This window comes from Gouania willdenowi, chromosome 3 (assembly GCF_900634775.1).
Source record: "Gouania willdenowi chromosome 3, fGouWil2.1, whole genome shotgun sequence".
NCBI lineage: Eukaryota > Metazoa > Chordata > Actinopteri > Blenniiformes > Gobiesocidae > Gouania > Gouania willdenowi.
Genome location: NC_041046.1, coordinates 37,366,229 through 37,391,380, shown reverse-complemented (window position 1 = coordinate 37,391,380; position 25,152 = coordinate 37,366,229). Strand labels below are relative to the sequence as shown.

The 25,152-nt window shown below is 37.7% G+C and overlaps 1 protein-coding gene and 1 long non-coding RNA gene across 2 annotated transcripts in view; one reads left to right on the top strand and one right to left on the bottom strand.

The window, feature by feature from the left end:
- Positions 1–25,152, top strand: part of itga11a (integrin, alpha 11a) — a 75,934-nt gene that overhangs the window by 32,352 nt on the left and 18,430 nt on the right. Inside the window, exons 11-21 of the mRNA XM_028436893.1 lie at positions 1,089–1,233; positions 1,952–2,100; positions 5,190–5,333; positions 9,151–9,354; positions 10,512–10,642; positions 10,828–10,994; positions 15,233–15,372; positions 16,782–16,892; positions 16,992–17,077; positions 19,007–19,220; positions 20,916–21,014. Coding sequence (XP_028292694.1) covers positions 1,089–1,233; positions 1,952–2,100; positions 5,190–5,333; positions 9,151–9,354; positions 10,512–10,642; positions 10,828–10,994; positions 15,233–15,372; positions 16,782–16,892; positions 16,992–17,077; positions 19,007–19,220; positions 20,916–21,014 — 1,590 coding nt within the window. The remainder of the gene's footprint in view (positions 1–1,088; positions 1,234–1,951; positions 2,101–5,189; positions 5,334–9,150; positions 9,355–10,511; positions 10,643–10,827; positions 10,995–15,232; positions 15,373–16,781; positions 16,893–16,991; positions 17,078–19,006; positions 19,221–20,915; positions 21,015–25,152) is intronic.
- LOC114455567 (uncharacterized) lies at positions 1,088–24,877 on the bottom strand. The gene is made up of 3 exons (XR_003672740.1): positions 24,759–24,877; positions 24,144–24,241; positions 1,088–1,208 (listed from the first exon to the last, which is right to left on the bottom strand). It is a non-coding gene; the product is annotated as an uncharacterized LOC114455567 (long non-coding RNA).

Here is a 25,152-nt window from a genome sequence, read left to right as displayed (position 1 = left end):
GTGTACAGCAAAAGTAAATATGCGCTCATTTAGCAAAGAAACCCTATCATTACTATGTCAGTGATACAGGGAGAATATTGCAAACCATGGAATATGAAATGGTGCCTCCCCAATTCCTCTTCATGTTTACAACCAAGTGCACACACAGCCTTGTTTCTTTATTTCAGGCAAAATTGTTACATATTACATTGTAGGCAGCTAGGGAAAGATTTAACATTAAGTTATCTTGACTAAAGATGAGACCAATGAATTAACTGAGTGGCTCAGGTGCTAAGTTGTTTATACACTTGAAAATTCATTTAAGAAAATGTAAATCACTAAAGCTGGATGTGGCAGTGATGGTACCCGACAGTTTTACTACATGATTTATTTTAGGGCTTGATTATAAAGGGAACAAATGTGTTTGGCGGCAGTGGGAGCTGCTTGATCCCAAACTGTCACGCAGTACGAGATTTGTGAAAAGATCATAGCATGCCTGTACATGGTTAGGTATGTAATGTCTGATTACTTTAAAGCAGTTTAAATTACTCTGTATTGTGTTTTTTAGATTTTCTTTGTGTATAATATCAAATTTAAGTTGGGGATCGAGTACCAAGCTATTTAAATTTTGTTACAGTTTTGTTTTTCGCTTTGTAAAGTTATGTGAAAACTTTGTTCTGGATTTATTTACCTAATACAGAAAAACACATTGACACTGTTTTTGAGAGATTAAGCACCAAATGATTAATATTGAGCCACTGTGGGAGTTCAAAGTTGAACGCTATGTGACGTCAGCTGATGTTTCAGTCCGCGGTAATGGAAAATTGGCATGATTTGAGCTAGGAAGACCTCCTCTGAGCTCCACCCTCTTTACCCCTCCTCCTGTACGCTCCTGTCCAAAGCCACGCCCCTGTAAGCTTGAACGCATCGAATATATTAATAATCTCTCCACGCAAACAGCTGTCATTAGTCATTTGTTGGTACCATGTCTTTGTTGCATTTCATAAAGAGGCTTTGAGCAGATATGGATTGGGCCTTCATTTGACTGCTTGTTGCTCTTCAGCATTACTATTTATTACTGTACTCAATAAAAGTTCACTTACTTGCAGGACGGGACACTGGTTGGTGCTGTTGGGGCTTATGACTGGAATGGAGCTGTACTGAAGGAAACTCGACAGGGAAAAGTCATCCCACCCAAGATGTCCTACGCTCAGGAGTTTCCTGAAGAGCTGAAAAACCATGGAGCATACTTGGGTGAGCATCATCCTCAATAAAAAGCAAATGCAATTTCATCATAGCAAAAATGGGCAACTTTTATCACAGCAGGGACCAGAAAAATGTGATTGACTGATCCAACGGCCACAATTTGTATATTTTTCCGTGTTTGTGGGAACTTTGGGTGGATCTGAAGGAGGAAGGTAGACTGGTTCACTTTGTTGGGTGGGAGTCTGGTCTTAACAAATTAGCGGTGCATGATGTGTCGCTGCTCGTCACAGCTTCAGACAGACTGTGACGAGCAGAGCTACGTGTGTGAGCGGCATCGACAACGCTGAGCTTCCGGTAACAGCGACATACAGTATTCTTACCAATGGTAATGTTTTTGACGATACAGTATATCTCCCTTTAATCACGCCCGTAATGTGAATAGATATATAGATGGTGGGATGAGCCACTCCTCATGAACAAACAATGTCCAGCTCCATCCACAGCTTGAAGAAGACAGTAATGACAAAACCAAAAACTATCGACATTTGTCGGTGACTAATTCTGTTATCGGTTTTTTCGTTGCAACCTTAGTAACGATCGATTATTCCAACCAAATTATTAGCTTAGAATATTAATGATCTGACCTTGGTTTGTGTGTTTATGATTCTAATCAGTCATTGAAATCATTCATGCAAGAAGTTCAGACACAGCGATTGCTCCCAGTGATGCGTTATAACCTGTGTTTGTGTGTGTTCTGTAAAACCAGGATATACTGTGACATCTGTAGTGTCGGCCCGAAACGGGCGCCTCTTGGTGGCGGGAGCACCAAGATTCAATCACACGGGCAAAGTTATCATCTTCACCCTGAAGAACTCGGGCAACCTGACAATCCTGCACTCCCTCAAAGGCCACCAGGTACGTCCACTTCATCAACGTTATACAGTCCAACTAGCAGATGAGGAGTGTAACAGTTAGCAATCGGCTTTGAATGGTACTTTTTATTCTCATTTATTTATTGAACCAAGAAAGTCTCATTGAGATCAGGAATCTCTTTTCCAAGAGAGTTCTGGAATTAGAAGGTTTATTGTTACCTTTGACTATAGAATGTCCATCATAAATATGTCCATAGTTCTTTGCACATAAAAACCTCTACAATTACACACAAAATTCAACCATTACCAAAGCGTGTAAACCAAAGCCATTTAGAGAGAGAGTTGCGACAACTCGGGCTGGGATAAACAATTATTTTTTGAACGATTAATCTAGCAATTATTTTTTCGATGCATTGATTAATCTAAAGATTCATCAGTGTGCTTTACATAATCAAAAAGTGCAACAGACAACAGCTTAAAATCAATAAGAACATTAAAGTCGGCAACAAAACATTTAAAGTCATCAGTAAAAACATTTAAAATCATCAACAAACATCAACAACATACGCAGCAGAGAAAAAGAGTGCCTTTAACTTTGATTTAAAAATGTCCACATTGGATATGACTTTATATCTGCTGCAGTTTGTTCCACTTCTTTGCAGCATAACAACTAAAAGCAGTATCACCATGTTTACTGTGAGCTCTGGGCTCCACTATCTGACCTGTGTCCATAGATCTGAGAGACCTGCTGGGTTCATACCTGACTAACATGTCACTGATGTATTCTGGACCAAACCCATTCACACATTTATACACCAGCAGCAGAACTTTAAAGTCTATTCTGAGGCTGACTGGGAGCTAGTGGAAAGACTTTAAAACTGGAGTAATGTGTTCTGACCTCTTTGTTCTGGTAAAGACCAGAGCTGCAGCGTTCTGAACCAGCTGTAGCTGTTTGATGCTCTTTTGGGGGATTCCTGTCAGAAGACCATTACAATAGTCCAGTCTGCTGGAGATAAAAGCATGGACCAGTTTCTCCTGATCTTTCTGAGTCATTAACACTAACATTGATACAATTCCAATATATAACTTATAAAACCTATAGCAGGGCTGGAGATTTTGGTGAAACTAAATAATGTCTGTTTTATGGCCTGTATAAATTATGATTATAAATTATGTTGTATTAGGGTGCAATCTGTCTGGTTTACAGATGGGTATAAAGGGGTTATCGTTTGAAAGCACCAGTTTACACAGTCTGTGGCAACTGTTAAAAAACAGCCTGAATGGATTCTTTAGTTTATATTCCATCTTCTCAGCATCTGCTCATTCAGAGCAGCAGACGTTTTGCTGCACAAATCTCTCTTGATCTTACAACATGTAGTTTAACAAAGCGTTTTCATAGGCAGATGTCTGGGCTCTAAAAACTAATGGAGGACATCACTCCATTGACTTATTTAAATTCCATGTTGTTCAAATTGTTTTTTGAACCATTTTGAACCAACCATTCTCACAGCAAATTAGAAGTGATTAAAATGTCAGCATCACCCCATTATTCTATTTTAATATTTAGACTTCACATTTTTTTAAACTCTTTTCAATGTTTTCTAAATTGATTTGCCTCACTTCTGTGCTTTACAAATACATTTGCCTTCCCTTGCCTTATTTCTCTTCTTAATTCTAGTCCTATTCTTAGTGTTAGTCTTATTCTTTTGTTGATTATGTAATAAATTATTAATGGTTTTTAATCAAAGAAAACAAATACAAGTGATGTTACCTCAGCGTATTTTGAATAGATTGTTTTCTTTTTAAAAATAGTCTTGAATTTTTTTGACAATATAACATGAATAGCACTGTCATTTGACTTATTGGTAGATGAACCACCAAAGTAGCCCAAAAATACCTTATACTAGGGCTGGGCGATATGGCCTTTTATAAATACCGCGATATTTTTAGGCCATGTCACGATACACGATATATATCTCGATATTTTGCATTACCCTTGAATTAACACTTTGATGCACAAAATCACACCAGTATGATGATTCTATATGTCTACATTAAAACATTCTTGATCATACTGCATTAATATATGCCAATTTTAAACTTTCATGCAAAAAAGGGGATATCACAACTAAGTCAAAGTTGACATAACTGTATTTATTAAACAGTGAGTGGCTCAAACATAAAATTGTCAACAGAAAGTGCACGTTCTGTGCAAAATTGTCACAGAGACATTTCAAAACAAGACATTAGTGCAGGATGCAACTCACATGGCATTTCAAAACACAAAATTAAAGTGCACTTTTTGTACATAATGCCACTACAATATTTTAAAACAAATAGTGCCCTTTTGTGCATGTTGTCATTAAGATGACATTTCAAAAAAAAAAAAAAATCAAAAAAAAAAAAAGTCCGCGAGTTTAACGGTATGGTCATTTTCAACACCGCACAGACTACAAGCTGCGATATATCGAGTATATTCGATATATCGCCCAGCCCTACCTTATACACACGTAAATCTACACATTCACCAATTCACACTCAGTCACACATCAATGAGACTTAGCTGCCATTCAAGGCACTAATCTACCATTGGGAGCAACTTAGGGTTCAGTGACTTTGACACACGCACACGCACACACACACACACAATAATATCCTTGGCATCAAACCCCAAACCTCTAAATCAGAAGGCCACCCCCTCTGCCTTTTTAGCCTTCACATAAAAAAAGATACTTTAATTCATTGTATTTCAGTCAAATACTTAGGCACAGTCCTCCTTTTTGAATATTTTTTTTTTAAACATTCTGAGGTTCCCATCATAGTGGGTTGATTTTATTAAGACCAGATAGAGAGCTATTGCTTTCATATTCTAAAATATCTTTATCTTCTTTTTCTATAAATTTAATTCGCGGGCTGCAAAAACAATGATGGGGATCAGTGTCACCATCTGTTTGTTAAGGGATTCACAGGAAATCTAAAAAGCAGAGAATCTCTAAAAGTATCTGTACCTGCTACCAAAACAATAGCTTTAGCTTTTCACCGCTAACACAGTAAAAGGCAGAGTGGTGGTATTATCTAGTATTAAACGGATCAATCTTAATATGTGGAAACTTTTCTTGTTGTTTCTTTCAGATCGGCTCCTATTATGGCAGTGAGATTGCTCCTGTTGACATCGATGGAGACGGAATAACTGACAATCTGCTGGTTGCTGCTCCAATGTTCTTTAGTGGAGGCTTGGAGAAAGGAAAGGTCTACATCTACAGATTGACAGAGCTGGTAGGGGCAAACTGTGCTTTTTTCCACACACAGATAATCAAGTATGGTAACCTACTTCACTGAACTGGGTCAGCACCTGCTTCATCTTCAGACTCATCGGTTAGCAGCACACCAGGCTCCTGTAACCCAAACCGAATCAGGCTCTGCTGGGACAGTTAACATGCTGACAAGCTGCACGCAAACGTCTGACACATGGCCATGTTCATATTTAAAGCTCAGATCGAATGAGAGGACTTCACTAGTGTGCCGACTTTACTGCCAGTGTAGAATGAACTCAAGAGGAAAGTATTCTGCCCCATTCTGAACCGATTTCCAGCAAACCATTTGGAAGTGAGAACTTTCTTTTAATAGAGGGAAACTTTCCCAGCATTCCCGGTCTGCCCCTTTCTATGGAATATTAAATGTCTTTAGCTATTTTCAGTCCTTTGAACAGGCATACTAAAGGTATTTAGACGTCTGTAATGTCCTGAACAGCAGCTCAGGTGGCAGACTTCAGCTGAAAACAAAAAAACGGCAGAATTTGCTGATGAAAACACATCAAACAGCATGTGGGGAGACTGAATTCAAGTATTATTAGAGCTATTTCGTCAACAAGGCTCTAGACCAAAAAAACAAAGACTGTCAAATAAAGCTTTTACTAAGTGCACTTACGTGGCAAGGCTGGTAAAAATATACCTGCAGCTCCATTATTTCACAACACAAGAGGATACAGAGCATCACAGTCACCCAAACACAGATTCATCTATAGCCAATTTATAAACTCGAAGGAACCATGAATAATAAACCTAATCCCACACACAACCAGACACATAGCAATGTATGACAAAGCACATTTTCCCAGTGTACTAATTATCACACCACCATGCAGCATGCTGGGTAAAGTTGTCGTTGAACTGCCCAATTTGGTGAACAGAAAAAAAGTGAAAAGTTCATCTTTGACTGTGCAGTGTTGGCCTCAAAATCAGAAACTTGTGTCAGGAAAATTGCCGGTTTTAGTCTTTGACAACTTGCTGTAAAAATTATTTCCGCCAAGGATGTTGCAACATTTTAAACAAAGATAGACTTGGGAGATTCCATTAAATGTTGAAGGGAATCTAGGTGAACATCACTGATCCAGATAACTGCTAATTTCTGGCAAACAGGATATTTGGCATTTGGTGGAGGTTTGCACTCTGTAAGTGCTCTTGTTACCTTTGTGGACATTCTACCCTCAAATGCTTTCCGGCTGCCGTTTGTTCTGTAAAGTTAGATTTAAGATGTTATCCAGCAGTTTGAGGTACAGTATAGATTCAGTGAGTTACAAACAGTATTTCGTGGTGGCCATACCGGCCTGTCCTAGCCCGCTCTCGCCAGATCTTGGCAGCAAAGCAGGTTGGGGCCTGGTTAGTACTTGGATTTGGGGAACAATGAGAACACCAGGTGCCACAGTCAGGTGAAAGATGCTCTAAACACCACATGTGTGAGTGTCAATGGTGGTCAGAGTGACCAATAGCCCAGTATGGCAGCCTTGCTTGCGTCAGTCCGCCTAAGGACAGCTGAGGCTACAATAGTAGCGTAAGTGAAAGAATTTTGCAATGTAAAGCGCTTTGAAAGGTGTTATATAAATCCATTGAAGAAGTTTTTTTTTTATGAATAGTAAAACAGTAGAATGAAGAGTGTGTAAGAAATTCTTATTAAAGAAAGAAGTACAAAGCTAAATCAAGTTACCTGTATTGTTTGTCCTGGTTATAAAATCCTGGACTTTCTGCTGCATGTATAGAGGTTACACTTTCTGTGTCCCTGCAGACAGCATGAGTCCTTCAATGACCTCCTCACCACACATATGTTTCTGATTTAAACTGTGCTGAATATGTTTTTCCTCATTTCCCCGTTTCCCTATCAGTCTCCCTTTTTCGTCACATGCACACATCAGGTAGCCGAGAAGTAAAAGCCACTTTTCTAAATCAACTCCCTTCACATTTATTAAAAAAACAAGTGATCTCATGTTTCCTCTGCCAGAGCTGGATTATATTAGAAACCAGGACGCCAACTGGAGCAATCATATGCATCACTACTGATGGTCTGGAATATTTGGCTTCATTTTGTCCAATTGCTTTTTTGAAATGTTTTCCAGTCTGGCTGCTGCTTTAAAGACAGATTTCTTTACACTTGCTAAAAATAGAAGTACAAATAAATATGCTAAAGCTATGTGGCACTTTGAAGACTTTACCCACCCGGAGTTAAAAATTCCTCTCATTGTTGTCGCCAGATGTTTAGGATATTTCTCCTTAAGCAGGAAGAATTAAGCAAATAATTAGAAAACAAGGATTTTCATCAAAAGGCAATCTGTTTTTTCATCCACAGAAAGAAAAAATAACAAGAAAAAACTTGCTTGCTACTCTTCCGGTGTGCATGTCAACATGAATGGCTTTCTAAGGATTTTTTTCAAATTAACAAACTCAGATGGAGCATGAAGAGTACAATGACTGTTTTGCTCATGTTCTCAGACTTCCAGATAAATTAATGGCAAACTGATTGAAGAGTTAACGTTGCAAAGGCCTGAATTTTGCCATTCTGTATCCATTCCTCGTAGAATATCAAATTTAAACTTTTTGGGCTGAACGGTGATATAGTAGTTACTAAGGGTGGGGCGATATATCGTGCTACAAGATATTGTGATATTAACACATCACAAGATATAACGTCGATGGTTCGAGTGATATCGCAAGATTGTGACATGTGTCCCAAGCGGGTGTGATTTAGTCACTGTCCAAAGGGCTCAGATGTCAACATGCTAATGTCCATGTCTGAAATCTGGGCTGTCCAAACTGTTCTAGTTTGATGTTTTAAAAAAGTTGTTATGCAAAGTTCATGCACTTCATTTTCATTTTAGACTGGCATGAACTGTCAGTCTTTATTTTTGCGCTCTATTTGCAGAGTGGCGGCACCTTTGGCTGTTTAAAATAGGGAAAATAAAAATTGTATTTTGTTGTTGTTTATTTTATATTCCTATTGAGTTGAAATGTTCATAACCATAAGGTTGGTCAAATAAAAGAATGGTTATTTTTCAAACTGCATTTTTTTGGGGGTATTTTACCCTTCCCACGAAATAGTGTGCTGTATTGTTACCTTCAGTATCGTACATTGTATCGTCCTGTAAACTGTGTATATCATCCCACCCCAGTTATCACATCTGCCTCACAGCAAGAAGGTCCTGGTTTCAAGCCCTGGGGTGGACACTATGATCCTATATGTGTGGAGTTTGCATGTTCTCCTTGTGTTTTCTCTGTAATCGACCCTAAACAGATTATAAGATGATTGAACTTTAATTTGGAAACACTTCTGTGCTGCCCTGGTGTGCACGTCCCAGTCTTTCTATGGGGGATTCTAATGTTCGCCATTAATGGGGGTTACTTAAGGTACTTTGGCTTCCTTACACAATCCAAAAATATTGTGTGTGAGCTGAGCTTGAGTGTCTGGATTGACTGCTGATTCAACTATGTGTTTGCTTGTGAACTTTGTGTTATAGCCTTGGGAACATGATAAGCTGATGTAGAAGGTGAATGGATGTTTGGCTCAACTCATATTGTTATAGTTGCAGCATGCATTGATTGAGTCGTTTTAGATGATAAATTGTTTTTAGCAAATCTGCTATGATCTAAATCCCTGTGAACATTCAAGTCCAATTATCTGCCATTATCTAGGGTAATTCGAGGTAATTCTGAGGATATCCGCCATCTTCAGATTTTTTTATTTTAAACTCGGGCAGCATCCGGATTTTACATTTTTGTTAAACAATTAGAGTTCCTTTGACATTTTTCTCTTTTGTACATCTCAGAATCGTTTCATCCACGAGGGAGCTTTGGAAATCCTTAACGGAGGCCAGAACTCTCGCTTTGGCTCTGCTCTCGCTCCAGTACCCGACCTGAATGGTGACAGTTTCAATGACTTGGTGGTGGGAGCTCCACTGGAGGATGACCACAAAGGAGCCATTTATGTTTTCTTCAGCCAGCACAACAGAATACTGCGTAAATATAAACAGGTGAGCTGATGGGGTGTTTGAATGAGCGAGTACACTTTACAAAGCAACTAGTCTTTTTCCAATTCAAATCATGTGGTTTTCATCTAAATTACACTCTTCAAGCAGCTGCAAAGTTATGTTTATTTGAGTATGGTCAAAAAAGCAACCTAGGGACACTCTAATCATCATACTTTTGACAGATCTATACTGAGATGTATCAGGGGTTTGCTTAAGCCAAAATAAACTGAGGCATTAAAAATAAGCCAGCTGGAAGGTAAATACTCCAAAGAAGACAGAGTATGAGAAGGAAAACAACATGGATACTAATGCAGTTTAACCTGTGAAATTAACAGTTATTTATTTATAATTAATTACTTGTTATCAAAACTGTTCACTAGTCAATTGTATAGAAATAGATTTAAACTGTAAACCAGTCTTATTCCTAAAGGGTACCTGTAGTCAACTTTAATTACAAGCTGCATCAAAAGATCATAGATAATAGTAGATGTTTAGTCAGGTATCATTCTTCAAAATTTCTTGTGAAGCAGCCACAGGTAAAAGATGATCGCTCCTCAGGAAGAAACAGTTTGGCGCCATGTTGCCTCCTTTATATAACAGCATTATCACTGGCCATATATGTGCCCAAGATCAATTTTCATCCTTGGAATCACTATAATACATTCTCTGTGTCCTCCATCAGGACAGTCAGTCTCTCTCCGGCTTGCTTACTCTTCATTGAGAGTGATCAGCTGCTAGTCCAGAGTGTAGACACAGCAGCCAACTGCAGGCTATGGTTGCTACGATGTGTAACACGGGTTACAATAACATCTTAAAACACATAAAAGTAGCTCCAACACACATCATTGTGCTGTCCATAGTAATATATAAAAACAATGTTAAAAAGTGCTACAGTATAATGAACAGATTGCTGCTTTGCCTACCTGTGATAATGATGCTAGTTATTATGTTAAGTTAAATGGTAATATAATTAGTTATAACAATTACTTAGTATGATTCTGCATATCAAAGATGGATCGTTGAACCTATTCTTGACATATTTTTATTGATATAAAAATAAACTACTTGACAAACGAAACTTTTCTGATTCTAAGAAATTCACCTTGTGTTCATTACAGCACTGTTACAGATCCCAGTTTACTTTTAGGAATGTTTTTCAGAGGATAGCAGCAGGAGATTTGGCTTCTGGGCTGCAGTATTTTGGCCGCAGCATCCACGGTGCGATGGACATGAATGGGGACGGTTTAGTCGACCTGGCAGTCGGTTCCCTTGGAGCAGCTGTTCTGCTTTGGTCAGTGTCTCACTTTAATACGAAGACAAATGTCTTTAAGATCTAAAAATGTTTGCTTACTTTTAAAGATTTTTTTTCCTTTTTCACGTGATCAATGGTTACGTAGTGCATTTGCTGTTGAAAGGACGTTGTTATCTGACGTGTCCTCATTTTCCTAATCGATTACACTTTGAATACCCTCACAGGTCACAGAGTGTTATACGGATCTACACATCTGTCAGGTTCGAGCCAAGTAAGGTCAACATCTTTGTGAAGGACTGTCAGAGAGGTGGTAAAGATGTGACCTGCATGTCAGCCATCGTGTGCTTCAACATCACTGCCAGGACAGTTGTTCCTCCCACACAGGAAATTGGTAAGCCTGTAATAATAATCAGAGGCTGTCAAGGCATCTCAGTAAACTTTCCTACTTCCTCTTCAAGTGTTTGCCCAATATTGTAGTCTTCAAGAGGATAACAATATCCTATTTCATCCACTGGTGAGGTATTTAACTCTGCACAATAAATATGTAGTGCAGAAGATGGATTGGACAAACACAACATATTTATTAAATTTTAATAAGCCATTCGTACTAATGCACCCGGGCATTGACATGTTTTATAACCCACTGTATCAGTATCGTTCCACTTGAATTCAGAGAAAAACTCAACCGACTTTTCAGCCTGTATTAGTAGGACATTTAGCAGGCTTTTTTTGATGCAGAGTACATTTCTATATGCAGTTATAAATTAAAACACTACTGTCCTGGATTACCCTGCATGTCTTTGATGTTCTAGTACGTACTTCTATGCTACCACACCTAACAGCTGCAGGCTCACTATCAGTCCTTCTGAAGATTTTGGTGTTGATACACAAATTGGATCCAGATGAAATGGAGCAAAATTACTCGACGACATGGCAAGACGCTGGCACTCAGGCTACGTTCACACTGCAGGAAAATATGACCCAAATCCAATCATTTTGCCCATATTTGACCTGTATCCAAACTGTTAAAGATAGTCTGAACAGCACAATTTTATTTTTTAAAATCCGACCCCAGGTCGCTTTCATATGTGGTCCTCCAATTTTTGACAATGGCCACGGTTACATGATGTTTTTTAATTCGGAATTAGTTATTCCGAATGAAATCATTCGGAATGAAAGTGTTCTGCTTCGTCTTTACATGGAAATAGTAATTCCCGAACTGAAGTTTACATAGAAAAACGGTTTATTTGGCTTTAGTTAATTCCGCTGTAGGTCTTGGGGTTGGGAAGGCTCTGATTGGACAGGGGGCGAACACGTCTATCGGGAGAAACACACAACAAACCTTTTATTGTTGGCTGTAACACAGAAGACCACACATGAGAAGTGTTTTCACCTTTATTTTGATTGTAGTTTTGAAGCAACAGCTGGACAATAACACACTTTGGTCCATCTCCATGTGTGATAAGTCCATGTGTCCGTGTTAATGTCCACGTTTATGCCTCCGTCCATCCACTCTTTTCATTATATCCACGTCTTTTAAGGCTCTTATTACATAGTGTCGGCTCTAATCCAGGCCGCCATGTTGGATTTTGTCGTCACCCAGCATATCATTGCCGCAAGTTGCACATGTGCAGAACAACTGGAATTAACTTGCACAGGAAAAAAATCCCAAAATACGCAAAATGACTCATACAACATACAATGAGACAAACACAACAACCACTTAAACAAACAAAATGACTACAAAACCACACAAAGCAACAACACGTTAGAGAATAGCTCCAAAAACACAAGCTGTTCACAAAATTAAAAGAAAAAACAAAAAACGACAAAAACAGTGAACGCAAAAATCGACTACAAAATGCAGAAAATGACAGAAAATACACAAAATCAAAACAAGAACACAAAAAAATACAAAAAAAACACAATGAACATCAAAACTACAAAGACAAAAATATTTTTTACCGTGTTAATGCTCTGATTGGTCATTATTCTAAATGCTGACATGAATCACATTTTTGTGGCCCTCACTGTGATAGTTGCCCATCTTTGACCTCATCTCGTGGGTCACATTCCGTTCTTTCTCCAAACTGATTGAAGACGCATTTAATATGTTATATGAACGATCACACAAAAAGAATCGGATAACAAGCATAATCCCAAATTTAGGCAAAACAAGACAAAGGCAGATTTCAAAAGGTTGTCAAAAATTCAGACAAAAATCTGTAAATACACAAATTAGATTGTAGACAGCATGGAGATGTTGGTAATGTTTAAAACAATAATTTATTGGCTCCCTAAGTGGAAAAACTGATGTTTAAAAATACATTTGAATGAAACTGAAAATATTTTTTTCAAAAAAATTCTGATATTTTCATATTATTATCAAAATTGACTGAAAAACTACATTTATTAAAGAACAATAAACATCTATTTAGTGAGAATTTGCAAGCACTGGTATATGTTTACACTACTGTTTAGAGTCAAACATTTTGATGCACTGCAGGTTTCAATAAATCAAAAAGCTGTGTGGGTTGTTTGTGTGTAGGACAGTCTGAAGATGAGCTGTAGCTCCAAGTTTGGTGTCAATTGAGCAAAAATCATGGGAGGAGAAAAAAAGACAATGATGGACTTTTTAGTGTGAAAAAAGGTGAAAGTTGGAAATCTGTTGCACATACAGTATGGTTGATTTGTTGTGAATTTTCAAAATGTTGAACTTTAGAGGTTTGGTGTAGCGCTACCTTTAGGAGTAATTGTCAATTAGTTGGGGAAATCTGGACTTGGACTGCACCTTTGTGCAAAATTTGGTTATTTTTCACACATTGGAAGTATAATTTCCTATTAAGAAGAAGAAAGATGAACACGCAGGATAACAACAGCTTAGGCTGCATGGACCCAATACTGTATTTGTATCTATTCAGTACAGACAAATATTTACTGCTTTCTTTCAAAATTCATCTTTCATTTTTTGCTGCTCTAACACACATTTCCCATTTGAATGTGTGTGAGTTCCCTGGGCTCACAATTTGTTTTCAGAGATATCATGACAGGGTCGGGTTTCACTGTAGACCAGGGGAGGGAGTCAAAGGTGCGGAGGAGCGTGTTCCTTATTAACCTCTCGGCACACCTCACATCTTTATCAAATCTATCTGATGGGCCAAAAACACCGTGGAGGAAGAACCAGGAGGATCATTCGCTCTACTATTGCTGCTTACAGTGGGACACGCTTATTCAATTTTCCTGCTGTTGTCGTGTCTGGCTACTAATGCATGACAGATGTGCTAAAGTTTATGAGATCGCTGCGGTCTGCTGCGTAAAATGAATTTTTCTTTACTTACTCTAAACTTCTTTCAAGAAGCTAGGCTTTCTGTGGTAGTATGACAAAGCACTGCCTTGACTCAGAAAAATAGCTTTAAAAGGCTTTTGGGCACAAATCTCAATTAATTTAACCAATTCCTGGGGTGTTTGTGCTTTTAAAATGCAAATAGTTAGTTTAGAAGACGTCCCCAGTGGTTGTTCCAGTTTATGATCACCTTCTATAATATAAGAAAATGGATGAGTTCACACTGAAATGATTTTATAGAAAGTAAAACCATAGTTATGGGGTGATAGGCAGCTTAAATGTATGAGAAAGTGAATTCAGAGCCTCAAGTTGCAAAAAAAAAAAAAAATCACAGGTTGAAGATGAGTAAAGAGAAAAATGGGAACTCAGAATTTGCGATGGGGACATTATTGAATATCAATTGTATTTCAAGATCAAAGAGAAATGTTAACTCCGTATTCAGGTTTTGGTTTGAATGAACTTCACTACTTGAGAAGTCTCAGAGATTTATAGTGTTTGTCCCACAAGGTGTCTGTGTGCACAGAGTAATGGTTAAAGCCAAAGCCTGGTGGTTGAGGATCAATGATTATTATGATATTATTATAGAATGAAAGCCAGTAGTGTCACTTTAGAAAAGCCGTTTGACCATAAACTAGATATCAGTGATATCAACCACTGCAGTAAAGCTCTAGTGCTGTAGATGTATATCTCATTTATACTCTTCTTAAATGCTGAATCTCTTTAACTAACCCTAGAGTTTGTTTTACAGCCCTGCAGAGGCACTGTAAGTAGAGTAAAAAGTCTAGAGCCATAGAGTAATTGTATCCTACACAGAGCTGCTGTGAACGTGACAGTTTCTGGAGTCCTCACATTCAGAGCCATAATCTAATATACTGCCTTGACTTGAAAAGCACGGTCTGAAGCTCATGTCATCATTAGCATCAAGTGTCTACTGTAGTGCAAATATATAGAAAAAAAAACATTCTAAGTTAACCCCAAAAAAATAACAGAAGCATCAAGTTCAGCCCAAGTTGATTTTTTTTTCCAAATGCCACAAAAACACTGGGCAATCAAAGGAAAGCCTCTGGAAAAAAAAAAAGCAAAAGCTATCCAGAAAAGTCTCAGAAATAAAGCCAAATGGTTTGGATTTATGAATCTGTCAGTCACACATTCACTCAAACAAATATTGCATTGCATGACTACCAGCCATTTATTAAAATATGTTGCTACAGTTCACCAGTTTGCCTGCACTAAACTAAAGAACAAAAAGTCAGGTTTCACTCAGGAGCTGTTCTGCCATCCACCAGGAATCAAGTACAATGTTTCAATTATGGAAAGACGCTTTAATCCTCGAGCCATCATGGACAACCCAAGTTTGCTGCAGCCTCAAAACCTGACGCTGCTTCCAGGACAGGAGACCTGTGAGCACATCTACTTCCACGTTATGGTGAGGGAAACACTTCATCCATACTCTACCATGCATTTGTTGGTTGACTTTGCATTGTTATTGTTTTTAAATTTAGAGTTAGGAGCCTAAGAAACAAACAGAGAGATATCCTTATCTAAGCTGACTCGTGATACAAGTAACAGTCTATCACAGAGAATACACTGTGAAACAAAAGCATTCAATTTTATATGAGTGATAAACTATAGTTAAGTTCTACTGGTACTAAAAGTTTGAGTACATGTACTCAATTTACTTACAAGTGAAGCTAAAAGTGTCACGAGCCTTATAAAAAAAAAAAAAAAAAAGGGGCATGGATAAGCAGATAAGCAAAATCAGGCTTGCCTTTGGCTTTTTAAAAATATTACAACCATTCAGGGTGCGGGATTTGGTTATAACTCCTCCTACTTCATTATAATTAGGCCTACAAATACTATTAGTGGATCTTTTAGCTTTACTAGTACTATTAATAGACCAAAAACAGTTTACTAGTACTACTAGTGAGATTTTTCGTGTACTAGTAAAAAAGGTAGTAGTAAGTAGTTTTTGTACACACTAGTAGACCTTACTAGTAAAGAATGGTAGTACTAGGCTTAAAATATGTTACAAAGTTTTTGTTTACTAGTACTACTAGTGCACTCAATCAAGTCTAATCTAAAAAGACAGTTCTTAATCTACTAATAGTAGTAGTAGTGCTATTAGTAGTCGTGCTCGTGACACTTTTCTTCACTAGTAAACACAAGTAAACCAATAGTGAGTACATGTCCTCCAAATTTGAGCACCAGTAGAGCTATAGTTGACATCACTGATAACAAATTGATGCCCAAACAGATTTCCATGATCACAGGCACACTTTCACTACTCAATATAAAGACATTTCCCTTTAACATGTCTTTGCTTGGAATTTACAAAATAATCTTGGATATGCCGTGAAAAACCATCCTAGAGGCAAAATCATTCCTGGTTTATTCATTCACAGTTTTGTTCAACCGTTCACTTTTGTTCATGACAAAAGCAGCTAAATCTAAAATAAAGCTTAGTTTAGTAGACTTTCATTCTCTAAATTATTTGCTATTGAATTGGGAACCACTGGATATCAATTACTTCTATTTTTTGATCTGCATACACCCTCATTGTTTTCTAAACTTGTTGGATTAATTCAACAGCAGAAAATAGAGAGGTATTCAAAAACTATTTTAAAACATCATTGTCAAAATCTATAAAGAGCAACTGAAATACATTTTTTTTTTGTAATATTCGACCGTTTCATAACATTAACTGAAACAAAAAACAATTTTTTTTGTAATTAAGTGCCAAAATTAAATGTAAATAGAAATATTTAGTGTTACAAATTAAGTTCCCCGGACAGATAAATGTACAAACTAACCCTTAGATGTGCTGCTTTGTATCAGGAGACCACAGACTATGCAAGGCCCATAGTGTTTGCTGTACAAGTGGGTCTCCAAAATCCAGACAAGGAGCCCATTCTGGACGAGGGCTGGCCTACTGTTGTAAAGACTGAGGTGAGACACATCATCAACTTAAATCCCTTGAAATTATCTTTGGGAACAAAAACATATTTGGATGGAATTTGATTTACAGAAGTTTGTCTCTTTTTGAAGCTACCGTTCTGGAACGGCTGTGACGAGGACGACCACTGTACGCCAGACCTGGCACTGCAGAGTATGACTGACCTGCAGACTCAAAAGTAGGTACACACTCATCCAAAGCAGCTCAAAGTGCGGCACTTAAGCACACATGCATATTGAAAGCAATGACAGGGTTCTATCCAGGAGTTTTTCACAGCGTAGGGTAGGGATGTAACAATTAATCGTAAGGCAGTTAAAAATCGATTCATAGGTATCACGATTTTCATCGATACTGTGAACATTGAATCGCAGTACATTTTTTAAACAGCAGACGGAGCTATCCAGAAGTGTTGGCGGCGGGCAAAATCTGCTACTACTTTCTTTTTGGCCACCTTCTACTCTTAAACATATTAATAAATGATTCCTTACCCCTTTAGCACCGAAAGAATATCTGTAATATTACGTGAATATCTGTAAAAGTCACGTTTTTCTATCAGCTCTGTCTGCTAGCATAGCATCTCTTCTTCACTGCGAGATTAGCTGCATCCCAACAGACCACTGGGTTACCAGCTCCCTCTGCTGGTTCAAACAAATATCTGACGCAATTACAATGCAGACTGTTTTTTTTTTTTTTTAAAAGTCCAATTGTTAAGGCACAAAATATATTTTCAATTGCACTTTTAAAAAGAAAAAGAACTATTATGCAGTTTTGTATTGTTTACTGTAGAACCAGAATTTAAATTAATATGCTTCTTCTTCATTTGTATTATTACTTTATTTATTTCATTCAAGATTTATTTTTAGTTAAATTGAATTGTTTTCAATAGTTTCTCAAGGGATTCTTTTGACAATGAAAAATAAAACGAAAATAGTAGAGTATTTTCCCAAAAAAAATAAAGGAATATTTTTCAGTCATTTGTGTACAGTTCCATTTTGTAAAATAAACCGTGAGAGAATCGTATCGTGAACCCAGTATCGTGAATCAAATCGTATCGGGAGTTGAGTGAATCGTTACATCCCTAGCGTAGGGGGATCAAAATGGCATGCAAGTCTTGTAGGGAGGTCCGGGGAATTCCACCTTAAATGTTCTAAGTTCATAACCCTCTGAAATAGAGCTGGGTATCGCCAGGTACCTTGCGATACGATACATCAAGATATATATATTTTTTTTTTTTTTTTTCTTTCCCACGAAAACGATATCACGATACGGCGATACAGAAACAGTGATGGCCAGAAGCGTAGGCGGCAGGCGGAATCGCCTACTATTCTATTTCTGGTCGCCTGCTACTTTTTTAACTTGTTCATATATGATTCCGTACCCCTTTAGCACCGCAAGAATCATTAAAATCCACGAAAGATGGAAGTTTTCCACACATTGAGCAACTTTTGCAACACTGTTTCAGTGGCAATTCTCTAAATCTTGCACAAAGTCTCGTGAGAGTTCATTTCATGCTCCACCAAGCAGCAAATCACTCTCCCGAACCATGCAAAAATCTGGTATTGGTATCCGTCCGTTTCTCGTCAAGTGCTGCATCGCTTCGTGAAAACATGAGCTGCTTCACCTGCTCAAAGTGTTTGAACAACATCTCATTAGAGCTACAGAAGATCTGTGGATAAAGTTGTTCTGTTATTGTGGACGAGACCACCGATGCAAGCGTTTGTAGAGTCTTAAACATTGTAGGCTAATGATAACTTCTGATACTGCCAAATATTCTGGCCCCATTTGTTTTTCTCTAATCATTACGGTCTGGAATGATGTCATCAGGATAATTTAAATTAGGTTGATTTAAATTAAGTTACTCAAAACAATAAACTTGATCAGATTCAACTTTTATATGAATCTTACTCATTGTTTTAAATTACATTTTTTATTTTTGACATACTGAAAAAAATTATTAATATTTCTTAAAAAACAAAATTTTTAAAAATGTATGTGGAAAACACGGAATTTGGACAAAAATAAAACGGAATTTGGAAAAAATAAAATGGATTTTATAGGACCCTATTGAATCAAGTCTGTTTTGTCTTCACTCCTCACCGCCCTACAGCCAGTTCTGTGCTCATCACGTGCAGTCACAAGGAGCGTTCTGTCGTCATCAAGGTGACGGCGACCCAGCTGGTGGTTCCCTGCGTGTGATCGAGGGAAGCAGGAGAAGGATGGTGGTGGATGTTTGGCTGCAAAACAAAGGAGAGAACGCCTACCACGCCCAACTCAACATCACCCACACACCCAACCTACGTCTGTCGAGCCTCTTCGTCAAGGTGCTTTTCAAAAAATTATATCTCAGATGCAGTGACACGCAGTCAGAGTAAGAAAGGTAGGCAGCGCCCAAGGGTGAATTGATATTTTGATTATTTGTTTTAATAATAATATAATTATAATTAATTTTTTTAATTTCCGATCGCGTGCAGTACCTATAAGTTTGAAAGTGTCAGCATTTGGTGCTTCTCATAGCCCAAATGACTCAACACTGCTATTTCCTGGTACGGCAGAGACGCTGCAAAGGTCTCACTCCGCTGTAAGGCAGGAGGAGGCCACGCCCTCTCTCGAAGGCACATTGCTGCTCTGCCTCTGGCCCCATAGCCTAGGTTTATATGTATTTGCACATGCGCAGTCTGTTCCCCTACCATTTATGTAAAAGGAAAGATTGCTATAACCGTGCTATGCTAAATGCTATATATGTACGTTCACAGTGCATTAGTGAATTGATACAGCGTGGCCGCTGCTACGTTCTCTAGCTAGAAGCGGGATAACACTACAGGAAGGATAACAGGAGAGGTCGACCGATATGGGATTTTCAAAGGCCGATGTCGATACTGATTTAAAAAATAAGAATTCAGCTAATGGTCGATATCTAAAGCCAATTTTGGAAGGCAATATACTTTTTTAAAGCACATGAAAGACAATTGAAGCATTCATATGATACAAATGTATATATTGGAAATTAAATTAAATAGAACAATAGAACTCTTAACATTTAGTGAACTTTAAATATACCCGTACACAACAAAGTAAAACAAAAAGTACAGGACAGGTAAGTAGCTGCAGTAAAGCATGACAACAATATACAATGTACAAGTAGTCGGTTTAAACTAAATACCAGTTTTAGGTATAACCACTCACTCCTTCCCTCTGTTCACAGCCACTACCATAATACCTAAGCTTCACACTTGTCACCATATGCACAACTACATCATCACATCTCACTCTCACTTTAAAATAATCACCTCTTCCCCACCCTTTCCATTTCCTACCTTGAGTCTCTCCTCCCTGTTCCCTTCCCCTCACCTAGGTGCAACACTGCCCTCTCTTTTTATATCCACCCTATAATAAAGTGTTTCTTACCCTTCCTTAGGGAGGGCTGGTGATGGTAAAAAAAAAAAAAAAAAAAATGTTTTGGCCGATGGCCAATCTTGAAAAAAGTCCATATATCAGCCGGCTGATATCGTTCAACCTCTAGATAACAGCCCTAGAGACGATAGAGAAATTTTCACAACTTTCTTTTGAGGAAAAACGACCAGACCTTCAGCAAAGGAAAGCTCAGAAAATTGTTTGTACTTTCCACAGTGAATGGTACAAAAGGAAGGATTGGCTTTGTGGATGCACCTCACTGAACCGGCTGTTCTGAGTTGTTGAAATTTTCTAAGTGTTTCTGTGTTTTCAAAACAAACAACGGATGCGCCTTGCATCTTGTCATGAGATATATCTTGTTGGGAGAGTAGATATTAAATAATTGTTTAAGTTTCCTTCATGGTGTTTTACAATCTTGATTTTGTTAGATTAACACTTGCCAGCCAAAACATATGAAATTGTCATTGGTGTCGACATTGGTGGTCTCGATTTGCAACGCCCTGCCTACCCAACCCTAGTGCTCACGGCCATCACTGCTCAGATGAGACACACATTTGAACCAGTTGCTACGATGTGAATCTACTGTGACTTTCTTTTACATCCAGGATAATTCGGACATAAAGATTGAGTGCTATGTGGAGGACAAACTGAGGAACGAGAGGATCTGCAACGTCAGCGCTCCCTTCATGAGGACCAAAACACAGGTAAGGTCAACACTTTATTAAGACTGTTATTCATTACACTGTCATTATGATATGATACCTGTCATTAGCATGAATAAGTTGTCATGAAGGCTGTCATTAAGAGCCGTTCGTAACCCTAACCCCACTAGTAGATCCCTCCACCTAACCCCAAAAAATGCCAACATAGCTCCAAAGGTGTCATAATCTATCAAGACACTTAAGGACAGCCTTCATAACACCTTATTAATGCTAATGACAGATCATGACTGGTATTGTCAGCCTTATGTATTAAACTTCAAGTAAAGTGCAACCATTTCTCAAAAATGTCACCTCATTTAATGTTTAGTTCTTAAATTGTTGGGTTTTTTTTTTTTTTTTTGTTTGATTGCTTTGTATTGCAAAGCAAAATTAGAGGCAAAAATTGAAGATGTCAAAGTTCAGCGATGGTTTGGATGAAAGGTCTTCATTAACTGTGCTGGTATTTGTTTGCTTTGAATGGACTATTAATTTTATAGGTGACCTATTCCCTATTAATGTACATAATGAGATTAGATGCCTATATTTTTTAATGGTATTCAAATACAATGTAATTTATTAAACTAAACACAAACTTAAAAATAAATGATTTAAATGCCTCCTCGGATTGAGTATAACAATAATGATGTTAAGTGGAGATTTTTTGGTGATATGCAACCAAAACAGAACCAAAGAGAGAATTGCAATGTGTTACATGTAAAGCACTGAATAAAGTATTATATGATTTATATGATGAAAATAACAATCAAAAATTAAACTGCACTAAGCACAGGGCTCGAAAGCGTTTGCACATTTAGCTTGTAAAAATATGTATATATTCTTATATCATATTTAATGTACATTCTAACTTTACAAACTACTAATGGCACTCGTTTCTTAAAAGCAGAGGAGCTGTTGCAGTAAATCATAAAAAACCACACTGATGTCACACGCCACAGAATCACGAGCACACACTGGTTAATGAAACAGCTGCAGATCAGTCGGAGTCTGTTTACAATCGGGGATCTATCATCTGAAAACTTTCAAACATTGACACAAAGCTCCTGTGTACTCTATGCCTATGAGAAAAAGCAGAGTTAAACTATGTAGCTGCTACTTTTCTGTGTAGCATGCACTGCAGTACTTCTATCCTCAATTTAACCTGCGTCCCATTGACGACACTTAACAGTCACAACAGTCACTGTGTTGCATCTCAAAGCATTCACAGACAAATAAATTGTAAAGACAAAAAGTTTCAACATCCAACTAGTTTGTGCGGTGCTGCAGGATCAAAAGTGGAAAAAAAGTCGGAGACTTCACTGTTACTCAAAGGTACTTTAAAAATGTTTGACATCAAAAAGCCTTTTACCTCATTAAATCTAATTCCAATGTTTAAAAAGCGAAGACACAGGGAGTAAAGGACATTTCAGGTGATCAGACGTCCTCAGCATCAGGGAACAGTTCAGAGCACTTTATGAGCACCAGGAAAGCCGTCCAGATTTTCAAAGAGCCCTTGGTATCAAATGTTTTGCTGGATGACGTCGTTCAAGGGTTCTTCGGTTCAAAACTCTGGCCTCATGGTTAAAAAACATGCTTTCATTCTATAAAACGTTACATTTACAGAGCGCTTTCAATCACAGTGCTGTACATCAAATAGAGCGTCCATTAAACATATAACTAAGTGTCTCCTCACTCCCCAGTAAAACGCTTAAAACACAGCTACTTAAAGGGGGGTGAAACATTCCAAATCCCTTGAGTAGGGCCAGTGAGGCTTTTTTAAACATTATTTAAGTACATTTAGGAAGTTGCGATTTCCTTTTTATAAAAATATTTGTAATTTATCCTTAAGGTCCCATATTATACTGCTTTTCATACAATTCCACATAGGTCTCAGAAGCCCAACAAAATAGTATTTGAAGTTTATTGTCCCAAATGCATTCCTCAGAACAGGCCGTTTCTGAGAGTGTTTCCGGGTATGCAAATTTTCAATTCAATTCAACTTTATTTATATAGCGCAAAATACAACAAAGTCATCTCAAAGCGCTGAACAAAATATAAAGTCCATAGTAAGTAAGAAAGAACCCAACAAGATCCACATGAACAAGCATTTAGCGACAGTGGGAAGAAAAAAACTTCAGAGTCGTGTCTGGTCACGCCCACTACACATCCCGCTCTGGGAGAGTAAAGTCCACAAGTTGGCGTTCACACATCTTATGTTGATGCCTTCTGATATTGTTTGCTCTTGCGTAGGGCTGAGCGATTATGGACCAAACCTCATATCTCAGTATTTTTTTCTCAAAATATCAATATACAATATAAATCTCGTCTGACCAGAAAGACAATTCTGGGTTAAATTTGCTGATGCAAAATGTCACATAGGGACATTTATTAACAAACAGTTGCACAACATGTGCCACTTTTGGCTTTTTTCACTTAAAAGGGACAGCATGTGTGAGTGAGTGAGTTCTGCAGTGTGGCTTGTTTAATGGTAGATCTCTTAGGACGCACTCAGTGATCCATCTAACTGTGCTTTTCATGCTGTATTTTATTTAGAGGTGTCCCAATCCGATATTGATATCGGTTCGATATCAGCCAGAAAACGAATATCGGATTTTATCGGACTGCATCTAAAATCACCGATATAAGCTCTCCGATAAAATGTACCGCTCCAGCACTTCTATCCATAGGTGGCTGTGGTTCACACTCCAACAAAGTAACCTACTGTTGCTGACTATTGTTCTGTTTCCCATCACTTAATCAAGCCTTTTCTAACATTCCACACTACAAAATAAGTAATAAATGTATCTGTGATTTGTGCTGATATCATATCGAATCAATATCAGTATCGGCCGATACGCAAGGCTGCAATATCGGTATCATATCGGAAGTGAAAAGTTGTATCGGGACATCCTAATTTTAATACAAAATAAGCTATAAAATATATGAATGAAGGCGATAGTCATTTTCTATATCGCCAAAATATAAAAATCGATATATCTTGAATCTTGATATATTGCCCAGCTCTACTCTTGCGTGTTAATGGACACAACGTTAGCAGCAGTAACTGAGCAGTGCTAGCTTCAGTGCTAACGTTACACAAACATTTTAATAGGGTGACCATACGTCTGGATTTACCTGGACATGTCCTCTTTTCACGTTTTTTGTCCAAATCATCCGGCTGGATTTTACTAACTCATCAAAATGTCGAGGTTTCCCAGGGACCCTGAACGCATCTAGGGGAACATGTTAAAGCAGAACTTGTAAGTTTTTGACAAACAATATAATAAAACCAATCAGAAATACACCGTTTCTCTTTCTTTCTTTTTTTTGTATTTGGTCTTTCTGTTTTCTTGTTTCTGGGTTTAAATTTAAAGAACAAAACAAAAAACAATCTGTTTTTTTTCTATTTTTTTAATTTGGTTTTGAATTGAAATAACCAAAAAATGAAGGGTACATGGATTTGAGACGAATGTGCTATCTGGGGTGATTGACTTCAGTCATTTTTTAAAGTATTTGTTATAAAGAGAGAAATTATTGTTTAAACCTTATGGATAATACCAACTTATTTATCTATTAGAATACATTTTGCTGCTACAAAGTAGCAAAAAATAAATAAATAAATAAATCAGAAATAAAAAAAATGTTGAGGTCAGCCCAAGTGTCCTCTTTTTTGAAAGTCACAATATGGTCATTGTAATTTTAACAGCCATGTTTATGCAGTAAAAGCAACATTAAATGATATTAACTTACATGTTCCACGTTTGTGCTTGAGTCATGAAGTGTTGGTACCGCGTGGTGCTTTATCCCGAGTCACTGAGCTAACCTTAAGCTAGCTGTGTGTGTGGGCACGTGTTTACAAAGCAGCCACGTGCACAGGTAGACCCCTAGTGGTGCTCGAGCACCTGCATGAGGAAAGTGTCCTTTCTGCTGGAGCCTCGACCTAAAAACGATTAGTCGAATAAAATGTCAAAATCAATTCAGAAAATTAAAATAACTAAGCAAATGATGTGAGTTGCTGCACGTTTTTAGTTTTGTTTTTTAAACCACTGGGTCTGGTTTCTGCTTTTTCACCAGTATTTATTATCTAATTAAATAAATAAATGAAGTGTTCAAAAGCAAAATAGATAAACAATAATGATAATAC